Source organism: Periophthalmus magnuspinnatus, chromosome 15, assembly GCF_009829125.3.
Source record: "Periophthalmus magnuspinnatus isolate fPerMag1 chromosome 15, fPerMag1.2.pri, whole genome shotgun sequence".
In the NCBI taxonomy this organism is placed as follows: Eukaryota; Metazoa; Chordata; class Actinopteri; order Gobiiformes; family Gobiidae; genus Periophthalmus; species Periophthalmus magnuspinnatus.
This window is the reverse complement of record NC_047140.1, coordinates 30,767,561-30,792,404: the sequence shown is the minus strand read 5'-3', so window position 1 is coordinate 30,792,404 and position 24,844 is coordinate 30,767,561. Positions and strand designations below refer to the sequence as shown.

Here is a 24,844-nt window from a genome sequence, read left to right as displayed (position 1 = left end):
TTGTGACGTCATAAAGTTTTACAGTTAAAATTAAATTAAATGTTTTTGGATTTATCAGGATTTATTTTGAAGTTATTTTAAAAAAAAATCCACATAGTAACTTTTATTCAATGCAGAAAATCAGTGGTGGAAGTAGTACTGCATTTTATTACGTAAGTAAAAGTACAAATGCAGGGGTGAAAGATTACTCGGGTAAAAGTAAAAGTATCACATGAAAAAATCTACTTAAGTAAAAGTATTTATATTTTCTATTTAATGTACTTAAAGAGTAAACTGTAAAAGTATTTTGCTGAGATTTTTAGAACTATCAAAGCGTTTAAAAATTAGCTAATTTTAAGTGATTCGATCCATCTGTTTCAATCTGTTCCACCTTGTGATGTCATGAAGTGGTCGTTTTCAAGTTAACGGCTCCTTTTACCTTTAGTTCACTAGAGATCGGCAATTCCAGAAGCTGAAACAATCCAAATAATTCTGGAAATGAAGGTGTAAGGAGTTTAAAAAAACACAGCGGCGCACTTCCTGTATCACCACATGATGACATCACAAGGTGGAACAGAGTGTTTTCAGTTTGAGAGAAGAACTCAGCCTAAATCTACAGGTTTGTGTGTTAAACATGTGTGAATGAAACAAAACTCAACTCCAGGTCTGTTTGTGACGAGGAAACAACATTAGAAAGAAAATAGCGTAATATGTGCACTTTAGTCGTTTATTTTTAAGACGCCATTTTGTCGATCTACCTCCGTTTTCACCTCCACTGTGACGTCCTCACTTCCTTCTCCAGTTTTATTTCCTTAATCGTTGATACTCGTTGATTCTGCAGCGTCGCGTCGTCATTTTGATACAAATTTTAAAAACGTGCTGCTCTAGTGCGACGTGCATCTGTCCACAGGGGGCGCTGCAGCTCCACGCCTCTTTATTCTGACGACGTTTACGGCGACGTCAGCTCCATCGGACACCACAGTTTTCTAACTTGAAATCAGTCGCCGCGCTTCTTTTATTAAGTCGTTTTGAGATGAATATTGTGATTTAAAAAGTGTAAATTATAACAGAGATGAGAACCATAGAGACACAAGCACAACAGAGCTGACTTAAAGCGGCGGGACGGACACAGGTCTGAGAGAACGCAGGTGGCGCAGGGGAGGGCATCAGGGTGAGTCCGCTGCTCCTTGGGGAGGGGGGATAGTTTAAGTTTGTTTGGACTAATCTCAGATGGATGGGGCGGGTCATTCGTCGACGGTGATGCGCGCCACGTCCAAAATAACTCTAAAAGCGTCTGGACAAAGTTAACCGACGGCTCTCCTGCGTCCATTGTTTCCTGCGCGCGGATCTTTATCTCTGTGTTTTATTGGACGGCGGGCTCGTGGTTGCGGAGGACCTTGGCAGAGCTGAGACGTGCCTGTAATGGCAGTAACCAGTCTCCATTGTGATGCTCAGAGCGAGTCTTTCCTCATTAAATTCAGAATAGCTCTTAGTGACGGAGGAATAAAAATATCCTGCCGATGCATTCACAGACCGCGGGACAAAAATATACCCCTGATATTATTATTATTGATATGAAAATCCCCCCGAGGCTGAAGCCGTGACCTTATGAAACGCACACTCCTCCGTCTCCCATTGATAATCTCCTCTGTGTAATTATTCTAAATTAATTAACACATGTATCTTGTTTCAACCTACGGATAGTTTGATGATTAATAAAACCATCGCAGTGTCCGCCCACGCGCACTCTCGCTTTAACTCACTCCTTCTCCCTCTCCCTCCCTCTCGTTCCTCCCTCTCCTCTCTTACTCCCTCTTACTCTTCCCTCTCGTTCCTCCCTCTCCTCCCTCCTCTCTCCCTCCCTCTGTCCTCCCTTCTTTCCCTGAGTACACAGTGTAATTGTGAGCTGTAGTGGATACAGAGATGCTTGAAACATTACTGTTCATTCTGCCTCCCTCTCTCCCTCCTTCACTCCTCTCTCCCTCTCCTCTCCTCTCTCCTCCTCTCCTCCTTTTCCCTGAGTACACAGTGTAATTGTGAGTTCTCATGGATACAGAGATGTTTGAAACATTACTGTTCATTCTGCCTCCCTCTCTTCCTCTCCCTCTCTCCCTCCTTCTCTCCTCTCTCCTCTCTCCCTCTCCTCTCCTCTCCTCCTCTCCTCCTCTCCTCCCTCCTCTCTCTCCCTGAGTACACAGTGTAATTGTGAGTTCTCATGGATACAGAGATGTTTGAAACATTACTGTTCATTCTGCCTCCCTCTCTCCCTCCTTCACTCCTTTCTCCCTCTCTCCCTCTCCTCCCTCTCTCCCTCTCCTCTCCTCCTCTCCTCCCTCCTCCTTTTCCCTGAGTACACAGTGCAATTGTGAGCTCTCCTGGATACAGAGATGTTTGAAACATTACTGTTCATTAGATGTTTTGTTCTGTCAGAGCGTCTCAAATGACTGAGCCTGGAGCAGCAGCAGAAGAAAAACTCCACCGTCACCTGTGACAAAGTGAGAATTATGAACACGTCAAAAATGTCTCATATTAATACACCGAATACCACGGCAACGGCGTTCGGCTGCAGATGATGGAGCGAGCGAGTCAAATAGAGCACGTTTAACAGATGTAATGTAACTGAGTGTTTTATCGGTGTAAGACTTAAAAACTGAACACTTGAAATACCACGAGTAAAGTGGAAGTGCTGCGTAACCTTTAAACTACGACGGCACATAACGGGCGCGTTAAAGGTTCTACGTTACGCAAACTCCACTCGTGTAGCTTTAAATCATGTATAACACTGTTCACTCCTTAAAAACAGACCTGGAGTTGTGTTTTGGTTTTTTTTATTATTCGTCTGTTACGTCTCCAAAGCTCAAAATGCTCAGTTCCACCTTGTGATGTCATCAAGTGGTAGTTTTCAGCTCCTTTTACCTTTAGTTCTTAAGTAAATGTGTCATTAGTTTATCTCATAATGTCATAATGAAAATAAAATAAAATGATTTTGGATTTATCAGGATTTATTTAAGAAAAAAATCCACATAGTAACTTTTTTTCAATGCAGAAAATCAGTGGTGGAAGTAGTACTGCATTTTGTTACTTAAGTAAAAGTACAAATACAGGGGTAAAAGGTTACTCGAGTAAAAGTATCACATGAAAAACATCTACTTAAGTAAAAGTATTTACGTTTTCTGTTTAATGTACTTAAAGAGTAAACAGTAAAAGTATTTTGCAGAGATTTTTAGAACTATTAAAGTGTCAAATGTAGTGATTTTGATAAAGAATTTAGCTCATTTTAATGATTCAATCCATCTGTTTCAATCTGTTCCACCTTGTGATGTCATCAAGTGGTAGTTTTCAAGTGAACAGCTCCTTTTAACTTTAGTTCAGTCGATATTGACAACTCCAGGACTGAAATGATCCAAATGATTCTAGAAATGAAGGTGTGTGGAGTTTAAAAACACAGTGGAGCACTTCCTGTATCGCCACATGATGACATCACAAGGTGGAACAGAACAAAATCTGCAGGGTTTGTGTGTTAAACATGTGTGAATTAAACAAAACACAACTCCAGGTCTGTTTGTGAAGAGGAAACGACATTAAAACAGATCAGATACGTCCCCTTTAATATTTTTTACACATCTGAATCTTGTACACAGTGTATTCTGAATATAGTGATTTTTATTTTTTTTTATAACCAAATGAATACTTGGCGGTACTTCATCACAATTTAGTCTCAAACTGCACAGAATTAGTGAGAAAAATAAAACCCAGCTCTTGTCGTGTGTTTGCAATTTCTCTGTCTCTAATTAGACATAATGACTTCAGAACAAACAGAGCAACCAAAATAAAGCTGTTTGTAATTATATGACTTTCTTTTTGCATTATACTTCAAATGCAACTCGGTGTAAAAGTATTCCAAGTATTCAGAATGCAGGGCTCTAATTGGCCCTTGTCAGTCAAATGAAGCTCGTCGAGGGGTAGCAGTTATAGCGGCGAATTTGGAGCTTCGGAGTTTCACATCTGGAATTCTGACCACGAGTGTCATAGCAACCAAAGAGCCAATCAGGAGCGAGGATGTTGAAGTTGGCACCACCCGCACAGCTGATTTGGATCATGTAGAGGGTTAATACGAACATTTAAGACCAAAATGAGTCTGAAGCAGCAGGTACAGAGAGAGGACACAGTTTAAAAAATGATAATAATAAAAAATAAACTCAAAATAACAAAAAAAACCTTAAAATAACAAAAAAATCTAAATAAACTCAAAATAACTTAAAAAAAACCCCCAAAAAACTCAAAATAACCCCCCCAAAAAAATAAAAAAAATAAAAATAAGAAAAAAATAAAATAACAAAATAAAATAAAAATAAAAAAATCTTAAAATAAAATTTAAAAAAATCTAAGCTCAAAATAATAATAATAAAAAAATAAATAAAAAAAAATTAACCCCAGAATCATGTAGAGCAGGTTAATACGAACATTTAAGACCAAAATGACAAGTCTGACAGCAGTTTTTCAATAGAAAGTGAATTGGAGCCAGAGTCGATGGAGCTGGAAGCGCGCCCATGCTCGCTAACTACTTGGAACGCGGCAGCTAGCACGTTAGCTATCTCCATTTATATACAGTCTTTTCTCAAACACGATATCCTGTTGTCTAACTTCTTAAAAATGTATATTTCAGTTTTGTATTGTCTAGAACTCTTCTCTCTCTGCTGTTTTTGTGCTTATTGGCAACGTCTGTAAGAATCTAATTTGGAAAAAATGTGTGTTGTGGGTTTATAATGAGCCAATTGTCTACGTAATCCCCCGGTCGCACTGGTAGGGCCCAAACTTACTCAGTTATTAACATCATGACCTAAAAAGTATGAAATCTGTAATTCAATTTGTCACATTGTCATTGCTCAAGTATGAAGAGAAGAAGTGGACTGAGCGAGTGTGACGTCACCCACAGCTCCAAATGAAGCTCATCGAGGCCAGAGCGGTTATAGCGGACAATTTAGAGACGCTCATGAGTATCATAGCAACCAAAGAGCCAATCAGAAGCAAGGAAGTTGAAGGTAACACCCCTTACTGCCCCTTTTTTGACCTTTGACGCGCCAACATTGGATAAAACACCGGAGAGATGTCCTCAGTATTGACTGTTTACATAAATGGACGTAGCTAACCTGCTAGCCGCGACGCTACAAACAGGAAGTGATCATGTACTTCCTGCTCCTTTGACTCTGGCTCCAATTCACTTTCTATTGTAAAGCTGTGTCCCCTCTCTCTGGTTTTTATTGTGTCTGTAAATCAACATATGAACATTAATAACAGGCAAATCGGGCGTTTCCTTTCCCCGAGGTCGCGCCTGTTAGCGTTAGCAACAGGTTTGATCAATTAACCCTTTAAGGACCGAGCACATTATAGACCAGTTTAACTCGTTGAGATTTTTATTCTATTTTAGCCATAAAAATCACGTTAAAGGAAGTATCAGCGTGTACTTTTACCGTTTTTCACACAACCACCTCTATTTTACACATCCATCCTTATTTTTCCTTTGATGCGTTGAGTAACTGCGCTCTGATTGGTCGCCTCATGCCTCCGCTTTGAGACGCCGTTTTGGATTTACATGAAGCACAATCGGCTGCGGAGTTACGGCGATGGAAAGTCCGCAACCGCGAGTCTAACGGCGACGAGAGCATCCAGCGCTATAGAGTTAAACCAGCGGTGTGAGTGGGAAGGGGCGTTACCTTCAACAGCCTCGCTCCTGATTGGCTCTTTGGTTGCTATGATACTTATTGTTGTGATTCCACACCCTCTCAGTCACGTCTTTACACACTCTGGTCGTCAGCTGTCGCACTCCGGCCCCTCGTCTCTCTCCCGCCGTTTAAAAGTCCCTTAAACTCCCCGATGAAGCGTTTACTGCCTCATCGATTAAAGCCTCTCGAGTTTCACTTAAGACGCCGTGTTCCTAATTACTGTGTTTTCACACATAATCCGATGCACACTCGATTCGCCGCATTCTCGCTCCCGATGCAAATGTGCGGAGCCTATAGTTCGACTGCAGTGGATTTTCAGCTCACGCTCTGACCCTGAACACGAGAGACTGACCTTCTCTGTCTGATGTGGGCGGATTCACAGGTATAAGCTCATTTACAAATGTATCTACAGGGATGTTTCCTCTACACACACACATGTACACACACATACACACACACACACACACCCACACACATATATACATGAATACACACTCACATACACATATACACACAGATATATACACTCACACACACACAGATATATACACTTATACACACATACACACACATATACACATATACACTCACACACATATACACACACATACACACACACACATATATATATATATATATATATATACACACACACACACACACACATATACACCCCTACACACACACATATACACACACACATATATATACACACTTGTATACACACACACGCATATACACACACTCACACACATATATACATGAATAAGCACACATATACACACACTGACGCACACACACAGATTTCCCCATACTTACATACAAGCACACACACAACTACACAGATATATACATAAATACACACATACACACTCACCCCCACATATACACACACACACATATAAATATACACACACACATGTAAATATATACACACACACACACACACACCCCTTCACACACATATACACACATACACACACACATAGGCAAGGCAAGGCAAGGCAAGTTTATTTGTATAGCACAATTCGTACACAAGGTAATTCAAAGTGCTTTACAGAATAAGAAAGATATTAAAATCACACAAATCAAACATAAATAATCACAAATAATCATCATAAAATCAACATTAAAAGAGAAGAGTGCAGAATAAAAACCTGTCAGTCATATGCACAGCTAAACAGAACTGTTTTGAGTCTGGATTTAAACATTGTCAAAGTAGAGGCCTGTCTCACATCTTCAGGAAGACTGTTCCAAGTTTTAGCTGCATAAAATTTAAATGCTGATTCCCCATGTTTAGTCCTGACTCTGGGCACCAGCAGGAGGCCGATCCCTGAAGTCCTCAAATTGCGAGATGGTTCACATGGCACTAACATGTCGGAGATATACTTTGGACTTAGGCCATGGAGAGACTTATACACAAGCAGAGCTGCTTTAAAGTCTATTCTTTGAGCTACAGGAAGCCAGTGCAGAGACCTGAGCACAGGACTTATGTGCTCATACTTCCTGGTTCTAGTCAGGACCCGAGCAGCAGCGTTCTGGATGTACTGCAGCTGTGTTAAGGCTCGTTTGGAGAGGCCAGTGAGCAGGCCGTTACAGTAGTCTAACCTACTGGAGACAAATGCATGGATAAGTCTCTCTAAGTCTGGCTTTGACAGTATACCTTTGATTTTTGCAATGTTTTTAAGGTGGTAAAAAGCTGCAGATGTTATTGATTTGATGTGGCTGTTAAAGTTCAAGTCTGAGTCCATTATTACCCCTAGATTTCTAGCCTGATTTGAAGGTTTTAGAGAGAGAGACTGGAGGTGACTGCTGACACTTTCTCTATGTTTCTGTGGGCCAAAGATGATAACTTCAGTCTTGTCTGAGTTTAGCTGGAGAAAGTTGTTTTGCATCCACACACTGATCTGTTGGATGCAGTGGCAGAGTGAATCCACTGGTCCATATTCACCTGCTGCTAGTGAGACATAGATCTGAGTGTCATCTGCATAGTTGTGGTAAGACACATTATTGCTGCGTATTAACTGGCCTAATGGCAGCATGTAGAGATTGAACAGCAGGGGTCCCAGGATTGAACCCTGGGGCACCCCACAGGTCAGGGACATTTTATCTGATATACATTTTCCAATTTCAACAAAGTACTCCCTGTTTTCTAAATAGGACTTGAACCAGTTTAGTGCCGTACCAGAGATGCCCACCCAGTCCTCCAGTCTCTGTAAGAGGATCCCATGATCCACAGTGTCAAAAGCAGCACTCAGATCTAACAGGATCAAGACTGAGACTTTGCCTGCATCAGTGTTCAGGCGGATGTCATTTGTCACCTTGATAAGAGCAGTCTCAGTGCTGTGGTGGGGTCTAAAACCTGATTGGAAAACATCAAAGGAGTTGTTCATTTTGGAGGAAGTTAATAAGCTGTTGGTAAACAACTTTTTCAAGGACTTTGCCTAAAAATGGCAGATTTGAGATTGGTCGATAATTGTTCAATATTGTGGCATCAAGACTGCTCTTCTTTAGGAGAGGCTTGATAACCGCAGTTTTCAAAGCACTTGGGAATGTTCCAGATTGAAGTGACATATTAACTATGTGAGTGAGTGGTGACAGCAAACTGTTGAGCACAGACTTTAAAAATTTAGTGGGTAGCACATCGAGGCAGCATGTAGATGAACTCAGACTGGTGACAATCTCTTGGACAGTTTTATCAGTTACAGGTGTAAAGTGAGTCAGCTCTAAGCGTCTATGTGGGTGCTGGGTTGTTATTTGTGTTGTGGAATTTATGGCATTTTTAATACCCTGAACCTTGTCATTAAAGAATACTGCAAACTCATTGCACTTAGATGTGGAAATTAGTTCTAACGGCAGTGGAGCTGGGGGGTTTGTTAATCTGTTTACCGTTGCAAACAGGATACGAGAGTTGTTACTACAACTTCCAATAATGTCAGAAAAATACCTTTGCCTTGTTCTACATAAACTGTGGTTGTACATGTGCATCTTTTCTCTGTAAATTTCATAATGAACCTGGAGCTTTGACTTGCGCCATTCCCGCTCGGCCCTCCGGCACTCCCTTTTCTGTGCCCTGACCGAGTCATCATTCCTCCATGGCGCTTTCTGCTTATCTTTAACCATTTTAACCTTCATCGGGGCAATGGTGTCCAGAACATTCAAAACACTCGAAGTTACAGAGTTCAACAAATCATCAACATCAGAACATGAGGCATTTTCAAAGTGTATCATTTCCATGAACAGTGCACCTGTGTTATCATTTATGTGTCTCCTTCGAACAACTGCAGGACCAGCCGCTGGTTTGGGAATAACAGACAGGTCAAAGAAGACACAGAAATGATCAGACAGAGCAACATCCACCACATTGACATTTGAAATATTTACTCCTTTTGTAATGAGCAGGTCCAAGGTGTGTCCTCTGTTGTGGGTGGGCTCGCTGACATGCTGAGTCAGGCCAAAGGTTTCAAGGACAGAACTGAGCTCTTTAGCGTTCCTGTCAAACACATTATCCACATGTACATTAAAATCACCTGTAATGACTAAACCATCAAAGTCTGTGCATATGACTGAAAGCATCTCAGTAAAATCATCAATAAAACTCAGACAGTGCTGGGGAGGTTTGTATATGACTAAGTAGAGTATGGAGGGGGATTGTTTTAGCTCCATTTTGAATGAAACATACTCAAAAGATGAAAACACTCCAAATGACAATCTGTGAGTAACTAAACTATCTCTAAAAAATGCGCACACACCTCCACCTTTTTTGTTTACTCGTGTTTCAGATTCAAATTTGAAGTTGGGTGGAGTTGATTCCACTAGAATTGCATTACCTGTGTTTTTGTCGAGCCATGTTTCAGTTAAAAACATAAAGTCAAGACTAAAAGAAGAAATAAAATCATTAATTAAAAAGGACTTATTACATAAAGATCTGACATTGAGCACAGCAAGTTTCAGATTAGTTTCAGTAGGACTGGATGTTATCTTCTTACAGGGAATGTGAACTAAATGTCTCTGATTGGACAGTCTAACTGTCCTTCTGTTAATCAGTCTACGCGGTGTAACTGTAGATATAGCTCCATCACAGGGCCTCAGCATGATATTATCTTTATCATGACTGTATGTCCTGAGACAGCAGAAGCCCTGTGTGTCCTAGCTCTTGTTGATAACAGCTCTGGGGGAAGGGCGAGGAGGGGGGAGTTTGGGTGAGGGACCAGGTGAATGAGCAGGGGGGAGTTTGGGTGAGGGACCAGGTGAGGGCCGAGGAGGCGGAGCAGGGGGGAGTTTGCGTGAAAGACGAGGGGGGATAGGTGGGTACGGGGAAGAGTTCAGCATAGTTGATGCCAGAACTCTTGATCGCTCTATATTAGGTGTGAGAGGAGCCATCTTAATTCCTGATCTGATGAGACTTTCTAGATGGTCGGGAAGGGCCATAGGTGAAGGTGGGGAGGAAAAGGAGAGTGAGGAGTCCCTAGAGGGAGTGGATGTAGCAAAGGGGACCCAGGGTTGGTCTGTGGGCAGGGGTGACTTGTTCTCTTGGGGAGGTGGTGGTGCAGCTGAATCCTTCGCTGGGGGAGATGGTTGTGCTGCTGGTGGTGACTCCTTCGCTGGGGGAGGTGGTGGTTGTAGTTGTGGTGCTGCTGGTGGTGCTGACACATTGGCTTGGTCTGTGGTTGGTGCAGCAGGAATGCTTCTCTCATTCCTCTTTTCTCTCACTGGCCCAGGACCCTGTCCAGGCCGGTTTCTCAGAGCGTGGAGGAGGTTATCCGTCAACACTCTTACTCCACCTCTGCTCAGGTGCGGGCCATTTCCCTTGAACAGGTCCTCTCGTTTCCAGAAAAGATCAAAGTTCTCAATGTAGTGCAGTCCTCTGGCTGCACATTCGTTGAACAGCCATGTGTTCAGCTGAAGCAGCCGGGTAAATTTGTTCATCTTCCTTCTGTCTATGGTAGGAAGAGGTCCACTGATGAAAGTCTTAACCTCCACTTTATCACATATATACATGAATACACACACATACACTTATACATATGCACTCACACATACACACATATACACAGATATAAACACGTATACACTTGCACGCAAACACACACGCACATATACACACACACCCCTTCACACACATACACACACCCCCCTATTCACACACATACACACACACACATATACATGAATACACACACGCATACTTATACATATGCACTCACACATACATATACATACACACACATACACAGATATAAACACGTATACACGCTCACACACATACACATATACACTTGCACGCAAACACACACGCACCCCTACACACATATATATACACACACACACACACACACTGGTGCACTACACACAGATACTCCCATATTTACATACAATCACACACACATCTACACTCATACATTACCTCAAACTGTGGTGTGTTTAAGGACCGTGTGTGCCTCGTGTTTTACAGCCGTGCACTCTGCTTGTGAAGGTGTGCGTCGAAGGTGTGCGTTGTAAAAATCCTCGTGTCTATCGAGTCGTACACATGTATTTGATCTCATTTCCACTTAAATCCGCAGTAGTATCATTAAAAGGACATTATTACGCACGGTTATAATGGGCAGTATCCGTTACCATGGCACCCGGAGAGCCAGCTTATACTTACATTTGATTTTACTACTGCTGATTAGTGCATTGTGTGTCTTTTACACAACCTTGTAAATGAGGCAGAAATGAGTCACTCTGTGTTTCTGAACATTTCCCAACACGGCTGCGCTGAAGCATGTGGCAGAAATAACTCCACTGGATTAGGACGTTACATTCACTGGATTTTCGTGTATAACAAAGGGATAGAACCTGATAAAAAATGATTAATGACTTGACTAGATTAAATAAAATAAACAGAACATGTGTGAGTCATGAGGCCGGGCCCTAAACGCGGCGCTGTATCCGGCTGCAGGGGCCGCGTTCCGCCTGGGGGCCCGTACTTTGCCGTAAATGTCATGTTCTGCAACGCGACTCTTACCTTTGAAAGCAGACATGAAGATAATTACTGAGTGGGTGTTAGATCTTGAGATCGTGAAGGGACAAAATATGTCAAAACATGTCGGAACGTTTCTTATTGGCCGTTCCCGTCTCCTGACTCCTCCCCCCCTCGGCCTCACCTCTCCGTCTCAGCCCGGACCTCACTCTACAAAAATGTCAAATTTAACTTTAGACAAGGGGGAGTTTTTATTATGAGGAAGGAGTTTGAAGAATGTAGACTTTGTGGCTCAGTCTGCGTGTAACTGGGGGATTTCTATTCATATTTCATATCTGCTTAGTCAAAACAGCGCTCTTATCCTGAAAAAAAGACGACATTAATTAGTGGAAGACAGGACTGAAACGCACTGAGCTCCGGCGTGAGTGACAGGCCTCTGAGCCGAGTTTAGCCCCGCGTCTCTGTTCATCATTTCAACATTTTATTTCACTGCTGCCGCAAACATTTAAACGAGCGTGACCTGCACCAGCGAAGGGTCAACAGCAACACGGAGCAAGTCAAAACACAAATAATACATTCCTCAAGAAACGCTGTGTATCCCGAGGACGTTTTTCTGATAAAATACTACACTGTTAAACCCACAGACTGTGTAAAGAAGTGGACCGAGTGGAGTGAGTGTGATGTCGCTCCAAATGAAGCTAATCGAGGCTAGCAGTTATTGCGGCTAATTTGGAGCCGAGTTTCATACTTAAAATTCTGTCTACAAGTATCATAGCGACCAAAGAGCCAATCTAGAGTGAGGATGCTGAAGGGAATGTTTAGCAGGGAGCAGGAGCTTAGCAACGCTGTCAATCAAACCTGTTGCTAACGGTAGCAGGAAAACGAGGCGCCTGATTTGTCTGTTATTAATGTTCATATCTTGATTTACAGACAGAATAGTGAAATAAAAACCCCAGGATCATGTTCGTTTTAACCCGCTCAACATGATCCTGGAGTTTTTCTTTCGCTATTGTCTCCATAAATCAAGATATGAACATTAATAACAGACAAATCAGGCGCCTTCGTCCCCAAAGTCGCTCCAGCTAGCGTTAGCGACAGGTTTGATTAACAATACAGTGGTCCCTGGTTTATCGCGGGGGTTACGTTCTAAAGATAACACATAATAAACGAAATCCGTGAAGTATCAGCTTTATTTTTACAGTTATTCTTTATGTTTTTGTCTGTAAAACCCCTCACCACACACTTTATACACTTTTCTCACACAGACGCTAACATTTTCTCACATTTCTCTCTCGTTTAAACTCTCTCAAAGTGCAAACCTTCGTAGGCGTCTTTGTCGGTGCAGAACGTTTCATCGACATTGTGGGTTTTGTCGTGGAGAAAACAAATCGCAAACGTACAGCACTTCAGAGTCACACTGAGATCCAACGTTTATGTAAATTTGTCTGAACACATTCTGTACTGGACAGGAGACACGGCACGGAGGAGACTGATGGACAATGGTCTACAGTCCAACAGCCAATCAGGACGCATGACACAATACATATATATACTGCGATATAGCGAGGGAAAACTGTACAGTCAATAGTCATAATCAGAAAACTCCTCATGACAACTTGACACTTTACATTCCACTTCACGACACAGATTGCAGCTGATAACGAACTACACAATATTTCCTTTGACTGTGGAGCTGGATAATGACAAAATGGCTGCCAAAAGTGGAACATCACTCCGCATCAAAGCCGTAATTTATCTATCTGCTTTAATTTCCGTCTGCGGAGCGATTGCATTATCTGTATTTGCAAAGTGAACAAAAGTCAGCCGTGAATATGCTCCGGGTCGATGTGTGGAGTGTTATCTCGCGTAGCATCCATCACACCAGCGGCCCCTGCTGTCTCTGCTCCTCTCAATCAATCAGCCCCGTTTCGCTGCAGCTCCCCCTGGCTGTCCTCCGTCGACTCGCGCTCCCATAATGACTTTTATGTAATCACTGACATGGAGCAAGCGCTAATATAGCAGAGGTGTAGGAGCGGTGTTTAAGTGAATACGAGGGGACTGGATTATCGGAGCGGCGTGTTTGGTTGGAGGGCGTTGGAGGAGAGGCAGATCATGTTGTCAGGCGGCGCACACGGTCGGTCGTCGGAGTGGTTGTGACTTCCACGGCTCGCGGCGGGAGTTCGTTGACAGGGCTTGATGGATGCACACCCCCACCCCAACCCCATTCTCCCACCCCGCGAGAGCACCCGTCACCTGGAACAGTCTCTCCACCTCTGCCTGGTCACTTTGCTCGTCCTACACCTGTCCCGTGTCATGCTTCGCGATGTGCTTTTTACGCCGCAGTCCATCGCTCCCCAGTGAATCCAAAATGTTAGTGGTGTCAAGAAGACTTCAGGCTTGAGAAAAAGCTCGATAACAGTTTTGAGACGGACAATACGATGTTATTTTCAACTCAAAATACATGTAACTTTTAATATTACCATGTGGCCTCCTGCTAGTTTTATTATAGACCATGACAACACTGTAAATATTCAGAAAAGCTCCAGTTTTTGTCCAATTTAAAGGTCATATATTACACAAAATTGACTCTTGTAGCTTTAAGTCATGTTATAATGTTGTTTCTTCGTCACAAACAGGCTCGGAGTTGTGTTTTGTTTCATTTGAACATGTTTAAACGCACTAACCCTGCATATTTACGCTTCAGAGTCATTCTCTCAAACTGAAAACACTCTGTTCCACCTTGTGATGTCATCATGTGGTAATACAGGAAGTGCTCCACTGTGTTTTTAAACTCCACACACCTTCATTTTTTTTAGAATCATTTGGATCATTTCAGCTTCTGGAGTTGCTAATCTGTACCGAATAAAAGCTAAAAAGAGAGCTGTTAACTTGAAAACTACCACTTGATGACATCACAAGGTGGAACAGAGCGTTTTGAGCTTTGGAGATGTAGACAGACTAAGACTAAGTTACTCAGACATGTGTGAATGAAACAAAACACAACTCCAGGTCTGTTTTTGAGGAGTTAACAGCATTAGAACACGACTTAAACCTCACACAAGTCCATTTTGTGTAATTTAGGACTCTCTTTTAATACTTAAGAGAGAAAATATTTACTTTTTCGGACATTAGTATCACAAACTTATGAATGTTCCTTCACTATGACTTCATGACACATTTATAAACTCTCTTGTACCAGTTCACAGCTTAGTCCATTCGCCCTAAATGAAAAATCAGCGTGTGACAGCTCTGTGTGAAACAAGGAGCAAGTGTAGGCCAGAGCGCCGCTTTAACCCTCGATGACTCGTGCTCTAATTCTGGCCTGCTCGGGGAAGTATTGTGTGCGCTAAACTCGTCTCCTGGACCAAAACACTTAACGCTCGCACTACAGGAAGTTAAAAATACCCCAGCTTCTCCCCTGGTGCGGTCAAATCATTACGCCGCCATGCGCTCTCTGCAGACTATAACTGTCCGTGTTTCCATTGTACAGATCAATCACGGTGGAGGGCGGCCATCTTTGATTCCCTCTGTGTTTTTCTGAAGACGATGACTCTGACTTTATGTAACGTCTTTACAAAGTAGATGAAAAAAGGCTTAAGAATTCAGCTCCTACAAACTCCTGCGTTTGACCTTTTAGCGGGCGCATTCCCACCCATACTAACTGCTCCACTTAACCTTTTATGGGTAATTACTACATGAGTGGATTCAAACTCATTTTGCTCTGGTGTTGTGTGCTACGCTGCGGCGCTAGGCTCTAATTGGCTCGTTTTCTTACGCAGCAGTATTTGACCTGATGAAAAATGTAAACAGGCAGGTTATGTAAGAGAGTGTAGAGTGTCAGGGGCTTGTTTAGTGGGACTAAAAACAGACCTACTCTCTCTGGGAGGGTGGGAACGACCTACTGTTTACTTTAAGAAATACTCACGATATATGGAGATGTTATAATGGCATTTTAGGATACGCCGGCACATGTTATGTAGAGATGTTAAGAAATACTAGCACTCAATATATACAGAAATGTTATAATGACATTTTAAGATATGCCGGCACAGGTTATATAGAGATGTTCTATAGAAATGCTAAGAGATACCAGCACACAATATACAGAGATGTTATATAGAGAAGTTATAATGACATGTGAGGATATACCAGCACATGTTATAAAGAGATGTTATAATGACATGTTATAGAGAGATGTTATAATTACATGTTATATAAAGAAGTTATAATGACATGTGAAGATATACCAGCACATGTTATAAAGAGATGTTATAATGACATGTTATAGAGAGATGTTATAATTACATGTTATATAAAGAAGTTATAATGACATGTGAAGATATACCAGCACATGTTATGACGACATGTTATAGAGATGTTATAATGACATGTTATACAGCGATGTTATATAGACCTGCTATATGTTATATACATGTTATATGTGACATGTGAAGATATACCAGCACATGTTATAGAGAAATGTTATGACACGTTAACATATGCCATTACATATTATATAGAGATGTTACCAGCATATGTTATAAAGAGATGTTATATTGAGATGTTATAATGACAGGTTATATAGAGATGTTATATGATGTTATGTAGACATGTTATAGAGAGATTTTATATAGACATGTTATAATTACATGTAAAGATATACCAGCACATGTTATAGAGAGATGTTATAATGACATGTTATAGAGATGTTATAATGACATGTTATAGAGATGTTATAATGACATGTTATAGAGAGATGTTATAACGACATGTTAGAGAGAGATGTTATAATGACATGTTATAGAGAGATGTTATAACGACATGTTAGAGAGATGTTATAATTACATGTTATAGAGAGATGTTATAATGACTTGTAAAGATATACCAGCGCATATTATATAGAGATGTTATGACTTGATAGTAAAATCTGTCAACTGGACAAAACAGTTTTGCTGATCATCCAAGCTGCTTCTTCAGTTCTGGTCAGATTACTGCTGGACACGGCGTTATATCTGTCTGAAGGAGGAGCTAACTACACTGAAACTGTAAACAGCTTTTGTTTACAGTTTCTGTTTGTAGGCACATAGGTCTATTGAGCTACACTAAATGTCCACTGTGCCTGAGACATAATTATTAGCATCCTGGCTACCTATGTAGTTCTCTTTGTTTGTTTTGTTAGTTTTGGGTCTGAGGATGGACAGAGATGTTATATAGAGATGATTAAGGCGTCATACACAGTAGAGTCATCAGTATCATTTGTTGTGTGGGATATATTTTGTTTTATGTCAGGGTAATAGCAGCAGTGGAAGAAGTACTCAATTTTGTTACTTAAGTGAAAGTATCACCTGAAAAATCGACTTAAGTGAAGTATTAAAGTACCTGTTTAAAATATAGTTAGAGGAAAGTGTAGGAGTATTTCATACAGATTTTGAGTCTTATAAATCTTCAAATGTTGTGGTTTTGATAAAGATTTGAGCTGGATTTTGTTCAACAGAAACAACTGAATTAATAATGTATATAGTTCTTTGTATATTCTTGTTTTGTTGTGTTGAAAATAAACCCTCAGTCTTTTCAGCAGGTCTCAAACTAATAATAAATACTTTTACTTTTCAGTCCTGTTCAAAAATGTAGTGGAGTAGAAAGTACAGATACTGCTCTCAAATGTACAAGTGAAAATAAATATTATCCAGTTTAAAATTGACTTAAGCAAAGTGCAGATACTTAAATTTAACTCAAGTGCAGTCCTTTACTACTTTTATTTCATTACGTTATGTAATCGTTGGACAGTATGTGCGTAGGCTGGTGATAGTAGTGAGTAGAGTCAGAACGATAACTGCATTAGTCACTATGTTAGTAATCTCCCCCCGAAAGAGACGACTTTAAACATAACACTGTGCCATTTTAAATAAACTTTAAATCTAATCATTTGCTTTTAAATTACCTCAGACGCATCAAAATAAAATGGAATAAAACATAAAGTGAACATCTTGATCTGTTTGTGTAGCTGTGGTTCAGGTGTAAGGGCAGTAATAGTATTAGTATCCATAGTACAGCGTAGTACATTGTTATTCGGCTGTATATTTATGAAGTATTTGCTCGTACTTGAGTAGAGAGCATTAAAGTGCCATTGTTGTGTTGTGGAGGCTAACCGCAGGCGGCCCTGATGCAGTCTGGCCTTTATGAGAATCGATTTGCCTTTATGTAATACTACGCCGTATGAGCCGCTTGCTACAAATTCACTTAGTCCATAACTGCTTCAATATGTTTCTTTCCAGTAAATCGGCGCTGCGCTCAACTTACAAAATAAACACCAGCACATAAATAAATGAGCGTTTCTCTAAGCCTTTCACTTAATTAGAAAATGGCGGATTAAGAGCAGCGCAATAACCGATGATTGGAGTAAACTGAAACCTACACTCAGTTTTTATAAGCAAAGATTACACTGTAGAAGACATTTTTTTTTAATGCCACGGGGATGACAAATGAACAACAAACGTCCTTGGTATTTTCCCCGAGCTGTTCCTCTCCAGCAGCTGCTAAATAACCTCTTCAGCTCACTCATTTTAGCCTTATTAATGCTCGTGTTATGCAGCAGTTTGAGTCCTCGTCTAATCTAATGTTTCTTTTGTGCGGTTTTAGATGAGATTGTAAAATTTGTAGCGGTAATAACAGCAGGGGCGGTGCCAGAGGGGGGGCTGGAGGGGGCGCTGGGCTCTGCTACAGTGCCCCACTTTTATAGCACGTCCAATTTGACAAAAAAAACAACAAAAAGAAGGTAAATGGCAACTGCAGAGTGTTCAAAATGAGACTATAATTTAAAAAAACATTAAGTTTTCCTACATTTAAGTTTGTTTAAAGCGGTGGTGCAAATGTGATCGAGGGGTGTGGGGGTACTCTCCATTGTTAAAAGGCTCTAACACCCACATTGACGGCTTTTGTGCCAACCAAAAACGTCCGGTGCCGCCCCTGAATAGCAAAAAATACTCAAGTAAAGTAAAAGCATCACACAAAATCTACTTAAGTAAAAGTATTAAAGCACCTGTTTGAAAATGTATTTAAAGAGTAAAAAGTCAAAGTACTTCACAAAGATTTTTAGACCTATTAAAGCTTTAAATGTGGTTTGATTTGAGCTGAATTGATTTTATTTTTATTATTATTATTATTATTTTTTGCTCAAATTGTGTTAAAAATAAACCCTCAGCCTTTTCAGCAGGTCACACAATAATAAAAAATACTTTTACTTTTCAGTCCTGTTCAAAAATGTGGTGGAGTAGAAAGTACAAATACTGCTCTCTGATGTACTGAAGTATAAGTAAAAAGTAAACATTTTATAATCTACTCAAGTAAAGTACAGTTACCTAATGCTTGGTTTATGTTGCAGTTTATATCTTTGCCATAGATTGTAAAGAAGTGACTAAGTGATTGTGGCTAGCAGTTATAGCGGCTAATTTGGAGCCGAGTTGCGTGTTTGTGTATCATAGCAACCAAAGAGCCAATCAGGAGCGAAGCTGTTGAAAGTAACGCACCTTCCACCCACACCACTGGTTTAGCAGGGAGCGGGCGTTTTTCCAGCAACACTGTCAATCAAACCTGTTGCTAACGCTAGCGGGGGCGACCTCGGGGAAAGAAGGCGCCTGATTTGTCTGTTTTTAATGTTCATATCTTGATTTACAGACACAATAGTGAAATAAAAACCCCAGGATCATGTAGAGGGTTAATACGAACATTTAAGACCAGAATGAGTCTGACAGCAGCAGATATTGAGAGTTGCGACATTTTTTCAATAGAAAGTGAATCGGGGCCAGAGTCAATGGAGCTGGACGTGCGCCCATGCTCATTTCCTATTTGGAACGCAACAGCTAGCGGGTTAGCTATGTCCATTTATATATACAGTCTGTGCCTTATTCATTCTTGGTGCTGTTCTAGATGAAATGGTAAAATATGAGGATTTTTATTGTGTATTTTTCTTGCATTTTTCCAGATTGCCAGATATCGAGATGCTGTGATTTCAAATGTTTGTTTTATACGGCTATAATTGAAAGCTAACGTGATTAATAGCGTGCTGCTGTAGTGCTATTGTCTTGTTGGGAATAGATGTAATATAATCTGGGAGCCCTCTTTGGCGCAGACCAACCTTTAACGTGATATAATTGACATCGCAGATACGTGACTGGGTTATTTTGAATTTCTTCCCTTCCTCACTCCACCTCTCCGAGCTTATCTCTATCTGTTTGTGTTTCTACATCGAGGCACTCAGCCAAGAAGTAACATTACAGTCACGGGTTGACATAAACGTGGGTGTACAAAGCGCATGCAGGGGCTTAAATACCTTATTGTGTGTGTAATGTGAACTGAGCAATTATATCTGCCTGCTTTTCAAACAAAGAGCTCCTATCAGGCAGGTTCATGTGTTTTTAATTAACTGAGTGGAGAGGGATTGCTATAGGGAACAGAAATGGGGCTGTGCTTCTATAGGTCTGGCTCTGTGCACTGCAGTTGTTAAGATAATTCTGTTTCTTTGCTGGGAAAAAGCTGCGTTTCCTATTTTTAATGTATGTAGGTTAACCAGCCGCTGTTAAGTGCGTCTTAAGAATAGAGTGTGTATATAAATGGACATAGCTAATCTGATAAGTGTAGTAGTGAGCGTGGGCGCGCTTACAGCTACATCGACTTTCTATTGAAAAACTGTAACTGCTGCTGTCAGACTCGTCATTTTGGGCTTAAATGTTCGTATTAACCTGCTTTACATTGTGTTTTTCTTGTGATATCATCTCCGTAAATCAAGATATGAACATTAAGAATAGATAAATCAGGTGCGTTCGTTCCTGAGGTCGCTCCAGCTAGCGTTAGCAACAGGTTTGATTAACAATACCTCGTTTATCGTGAGGGTTACGTTCTAAAAATAACCTGCGACAGGCGAAATCTGTGAAATATCAGCTTTATTTTTACAGTTATTCTCTCTGTTTTTGTCTGTAAAACCCCTCACCACACACTTTATACACTTTTCTCACACAGGCGTTAACATTTTCTCACATTTCTCTCTCGTTTAAACTCTCTCAAAGTTCAAACCTTCGTAGGCGTCTTTGTCGGTGCAGAACGTTTCATCGACATTGTGGGTTTTGTCGGGGAGAAAACAAATTGCAAACGTACAGCACTTCAGAGTCACACTGAGATCCAACATTATTTATATAAATGGACATAGCTAACCTGCTAGCCGCCGTGCTCCAAATAGGCAGTGATCATGGGCGCACTTCCAGCTCCATCAACTCTGGCTCCAATTCATTTTCTATTGAAAAACTGTGTCCCCTCTGCTGCTGTCAGACTCGTCATTTTGGTCTTAAATGTTCGTATTAACCCTCTACATGATCCTGGGGCTTTTATTTCGCTTCTGTGTCCGAAAATCAAGATATGAACATTAATAACAGACAAATCAGATGCCTTTTTTCCCCGAGGTCACTCCCACTAGCGTTAGCAACAGGTTTGATTAGCAATATTACCCTGGTACGGCAGCGGTTGTTGGGCGGGAAGGGGCGTTACCTTCAACAGCCTCATTCTTTGGTTGCTACGATACTCGCAGTCGGAATTCCAAATATGGAACTCCAGATTAGCCGCTATTCCTGCTAGCCTCGGTGAACGCTGTGGTGACGTCACACGCTCTTAGTCCTCGTCTTTATACAGTCCGTGGTCTTAAGTGCTTCACAGTTATGATGCCATCCCCACAGATCTTAAAAATACATCTGTTTGAATTTAAATGCCGTTTTCAAGCTGAGAGGCAACTTGAGGACTGTGTTTACTAGCACATTGGAGCAATTTGGCAGTCAGCTCCTCATTCGGTACAATGTCGCTCTAATCCTCTTTAAAATAATTAGCTTCAGGCTAGCAGGCTTGTGAAATTCCATTCCTTTGATTGTGTATGTTCCCGTCATATGCACATTATTCACTGCCTGGAATTTCCATCTCATGTTTTAAATCCAAACGGGGCTGATAGAAAAGACCGACACACACCACCAGCAGGAGTTCGGACGCTCCGGATCGTTCACCGTTTTATATTTTATTATTTTGACTACTTTTTACATTTTAGATACAAGCCCAAGATATGAAATATTTGAAGTAAGATGTGTGTTTTTATCCAACAGACTCCAGCATCATCAGGACATGTCTGTGTTAAAAAGTTGTTAAAATAATTTAGATAAGTCTCATAGCGTGGTCAGAACGAGCTCTTAACGAAGCGGCCATTTTGAAGGTGTAAAAACCGCCGTAACTTTTTCAAACGGCGTCGAATCTAGACGGACCCAATGTAGCGTTTGTGTATTTTACTGACCTGGACGTAAAGAGATGTGAATTAGACTTGTGTTTTTTAATAATGGCTCTGCAGCGCCCCCTGGATCTACAATGTCACACCGGAAATATTGACTCGCCCTCCCACTGAAGCGAAGGCCCTTTATCGCTGCTTGCTGTTTTAATTTTTTCTAGATTTTATATTCAAATCCTCAAAGTAGCCAGCTGTTGCTTTGTCAAAAAATAAAGAAATATAAGTAAGAAACGTCTTGGAGGAGCAGCGAAACGAAGCGAAAATTTCATCTTTTTCTAGAGTTATTTAATTTTTTTCTTTCCTACATCATTCCATATTTCTTACTTCATATATTTGATGTCTTGTGTTTGTATAAAAAGTAGAAAGTAGTAAAAAATACACACAAATACACAAATGTACCTCTGTGTTTGCCACGCCCATTTTAACCTTTGTTTATTTGTTTTCTCTTCCAGCTCCTAATCTGAAAGGACGACCTCGAAAAAAGAAACTGTCTGTGTCCCAGAGACGAGACTCCCAGAGCCAGGGTCAAGGTCAAGGGTCATCGGGGTCATCGGGGTCATGCCAGGGTTCCACAGTGGCCTCAGTTCAGGACCCCAGCACTGCAGAAAACAAAGCTCCTATAAAGGTAATAAAAGATGAAGTACAAGGTAAAAATGAAGGACAATATTTAAGTTAATGTGTAAGGGAACGAAGTACAAGTAGTAAAGTAAAAAAGATTTATCTGTACTTTACTTAAGGACATTTTAAACTGGATACTTTTTACTTTTACTTCACTACATTTGAGAGCAGTATCTGTACTTTTTACTCCACTACATTTTTGAACAGGACTGAAAAGTAAAAGTACTTTTCACGTGATTTGAGGGGTTATTTTTACTTATTTACTTTTGCTTTACTTATTATACTTATTTACACCTATTTACTTATTTTATTTTATGTTCGTGGAAACATCCTGACTAAAGTTTTTGAGTTCAAGCTTCGTCTTTGAGCAAAACAAAAATAAACAAACAAAATTCATAAGAAAAATTAAGAAATTGATTTGTACTGTTCTTGTTAAATATTTATCATTTTGAATCAATATTACTACATTTAACACTTTTACTTTTTGCTCTTCAAGTCAATTTTTAATTTTTCATGTGATACTTTTTACTTTTTACCTCTGTATCTGTACTATCTGTAAAAAACTCACATTTCAACTAATTCTGGTGCATTTACAGAAATATGAATGAACATTGTTAAATAAACTAATACATTCAGATCAGGAAGTCAAAGTTTTCAAAGTGGTTTTAATCGTTTAATTACTGAAAATGGGCGGCTCATTCTGATTTGTGATTGGAAAATTGTCTTGAGACTGAAAACAGCAAATTATAACATAAAACAAACATCTTGGCGTTTGTGTGCAATGTTTTTATAATTAAGAATAAACCAGCCGCACATCTTTTATCTGTAGGAGCAATTTTTGATTTGAGTCCACGGTGCTCAAATCAAACAGATCCAGGTCACGTTTATGAAATTATAAATAAAATACTCAATTTTTAACCTTTGCATATTAAACTACTTTTGTTTTATTATTGATATTTGACAGTCGGGCTTTATTTATGTCTTGTTCTAATGTTGTTTTCTCCTCAAAAACAGACCTGGAGTTGTGTTTTGTTTCATTTATTATTCGTCTGTTACGTCTCCAAAGCTCAAAACGCTCTGTTCCACCTTGTGATGTCATCAAGTGGTAGTTTTCAGCTCCTTTTACCTTTAGTTCTTTAGTAAATGTGTCATTAGTTTATCTCATAATGTCATAATTAAAATAAAATTAAATGTTTTTTGGATTTATCAGGATTTTTTTTTATTTTTTTTTATTTTTTATTTAAGAAAAAAATCCACATTGTAACTTTTTTTCAATGCAGAAAATCAGTGGTGGAAGTAGTACTGCATTTTGTTACTTAAGTAAAAGTACAAATACAGGGGCAAAAGGTTACTCGAGTAAAAGTATCACATGAAAATATCTACTTAAGTAAAAGTATTTATGTTTTCTGTTTAATGTACTTAAAGAGTAAACAGTAAAAGTATTTTGCAGAGATTTTTTGAACTATTAAAGCGTCAAATGTAGTGATTTTGATAAAGAATTTAGCTCATTTTAAGTGATTCAGTCCATCTGTTTCAATCTGTTCCACCTTGTGATGTCATGAAGTGGGAGTTTTCAGGTTTTCCTTTTACCTTTAGTTCAGTAGAAGATTAGCAATTCCAGAGCTGAAATGATCCAGATGATTCTATAAATGAAGGTGTGTGGAGTTTAAAAACACAGAGGAGCACTTCCTGTATCACCACACGATGACATCACAAGATGGAACAAAGTGTTTTCAGCCTAAATCTGCAGGTTTGTGCGTTAAACATGTGTGAATGAAACAAAAAACACAACTCCAGGTCTGTTTGTGACGAGGAAACATTAAAACAGATCAGAAAACAGTGTAAAATGGGCCGTTTAAGTCGTTTTTGGGCCAAACAAAAGACATCCAAAGTGAACCTTCCCCTTTAAGAGTTTTTCTATCTGCCCAGAATCACTTTTACTCCTCTATAGACGCACAGGGACACACCAGATTCAATTAGTTTGTTTTCATTTTTATAGCCTCTTTTAAAGGCAAAAACATAACTCCCCTTTTACATGCAGAACGCTGCGCCTCGCTATCAAACTTAATATCCATTTTACACTTGGTTACGCAAGATAATTTGTTTTTCTCTGACATTTTCTTTGTGTATGCTTCCTCATTTCCCTAAAACCAAAGTAATTGAGTTAAACAAGAACTTTATTTATTATAGCGTTAAGACAAATGGTTGTGTTCATTTTTTACTTCGGTTGAAACATTTAGGGAAATT

The 24,844-nt window shown here is 40.1% G+C and overlaps 1 protein-coding gene across 1 annotated transcript in view; it reads left to right on the top strand.

Annotated features, from left to right (window-relative positions):
• The window catches only part of arid5b (AT-rich interaction domain 5B), a 124,038-nt gene that overhangs the window by 71,194 nt on the left and 28,000 nt on the right, over nt 1-24,844 (top strand). The window contains exon 5 of the mRNA XM_033979371.2: nt 22,432-22,604. Coding sequence (XP_033835262.1) covers nt 22,432-22,604 — 173 coding nt within the window. The remainder of the gene's footprint in view (nt 1-22,431; nt 22,605-24,844) is intronic.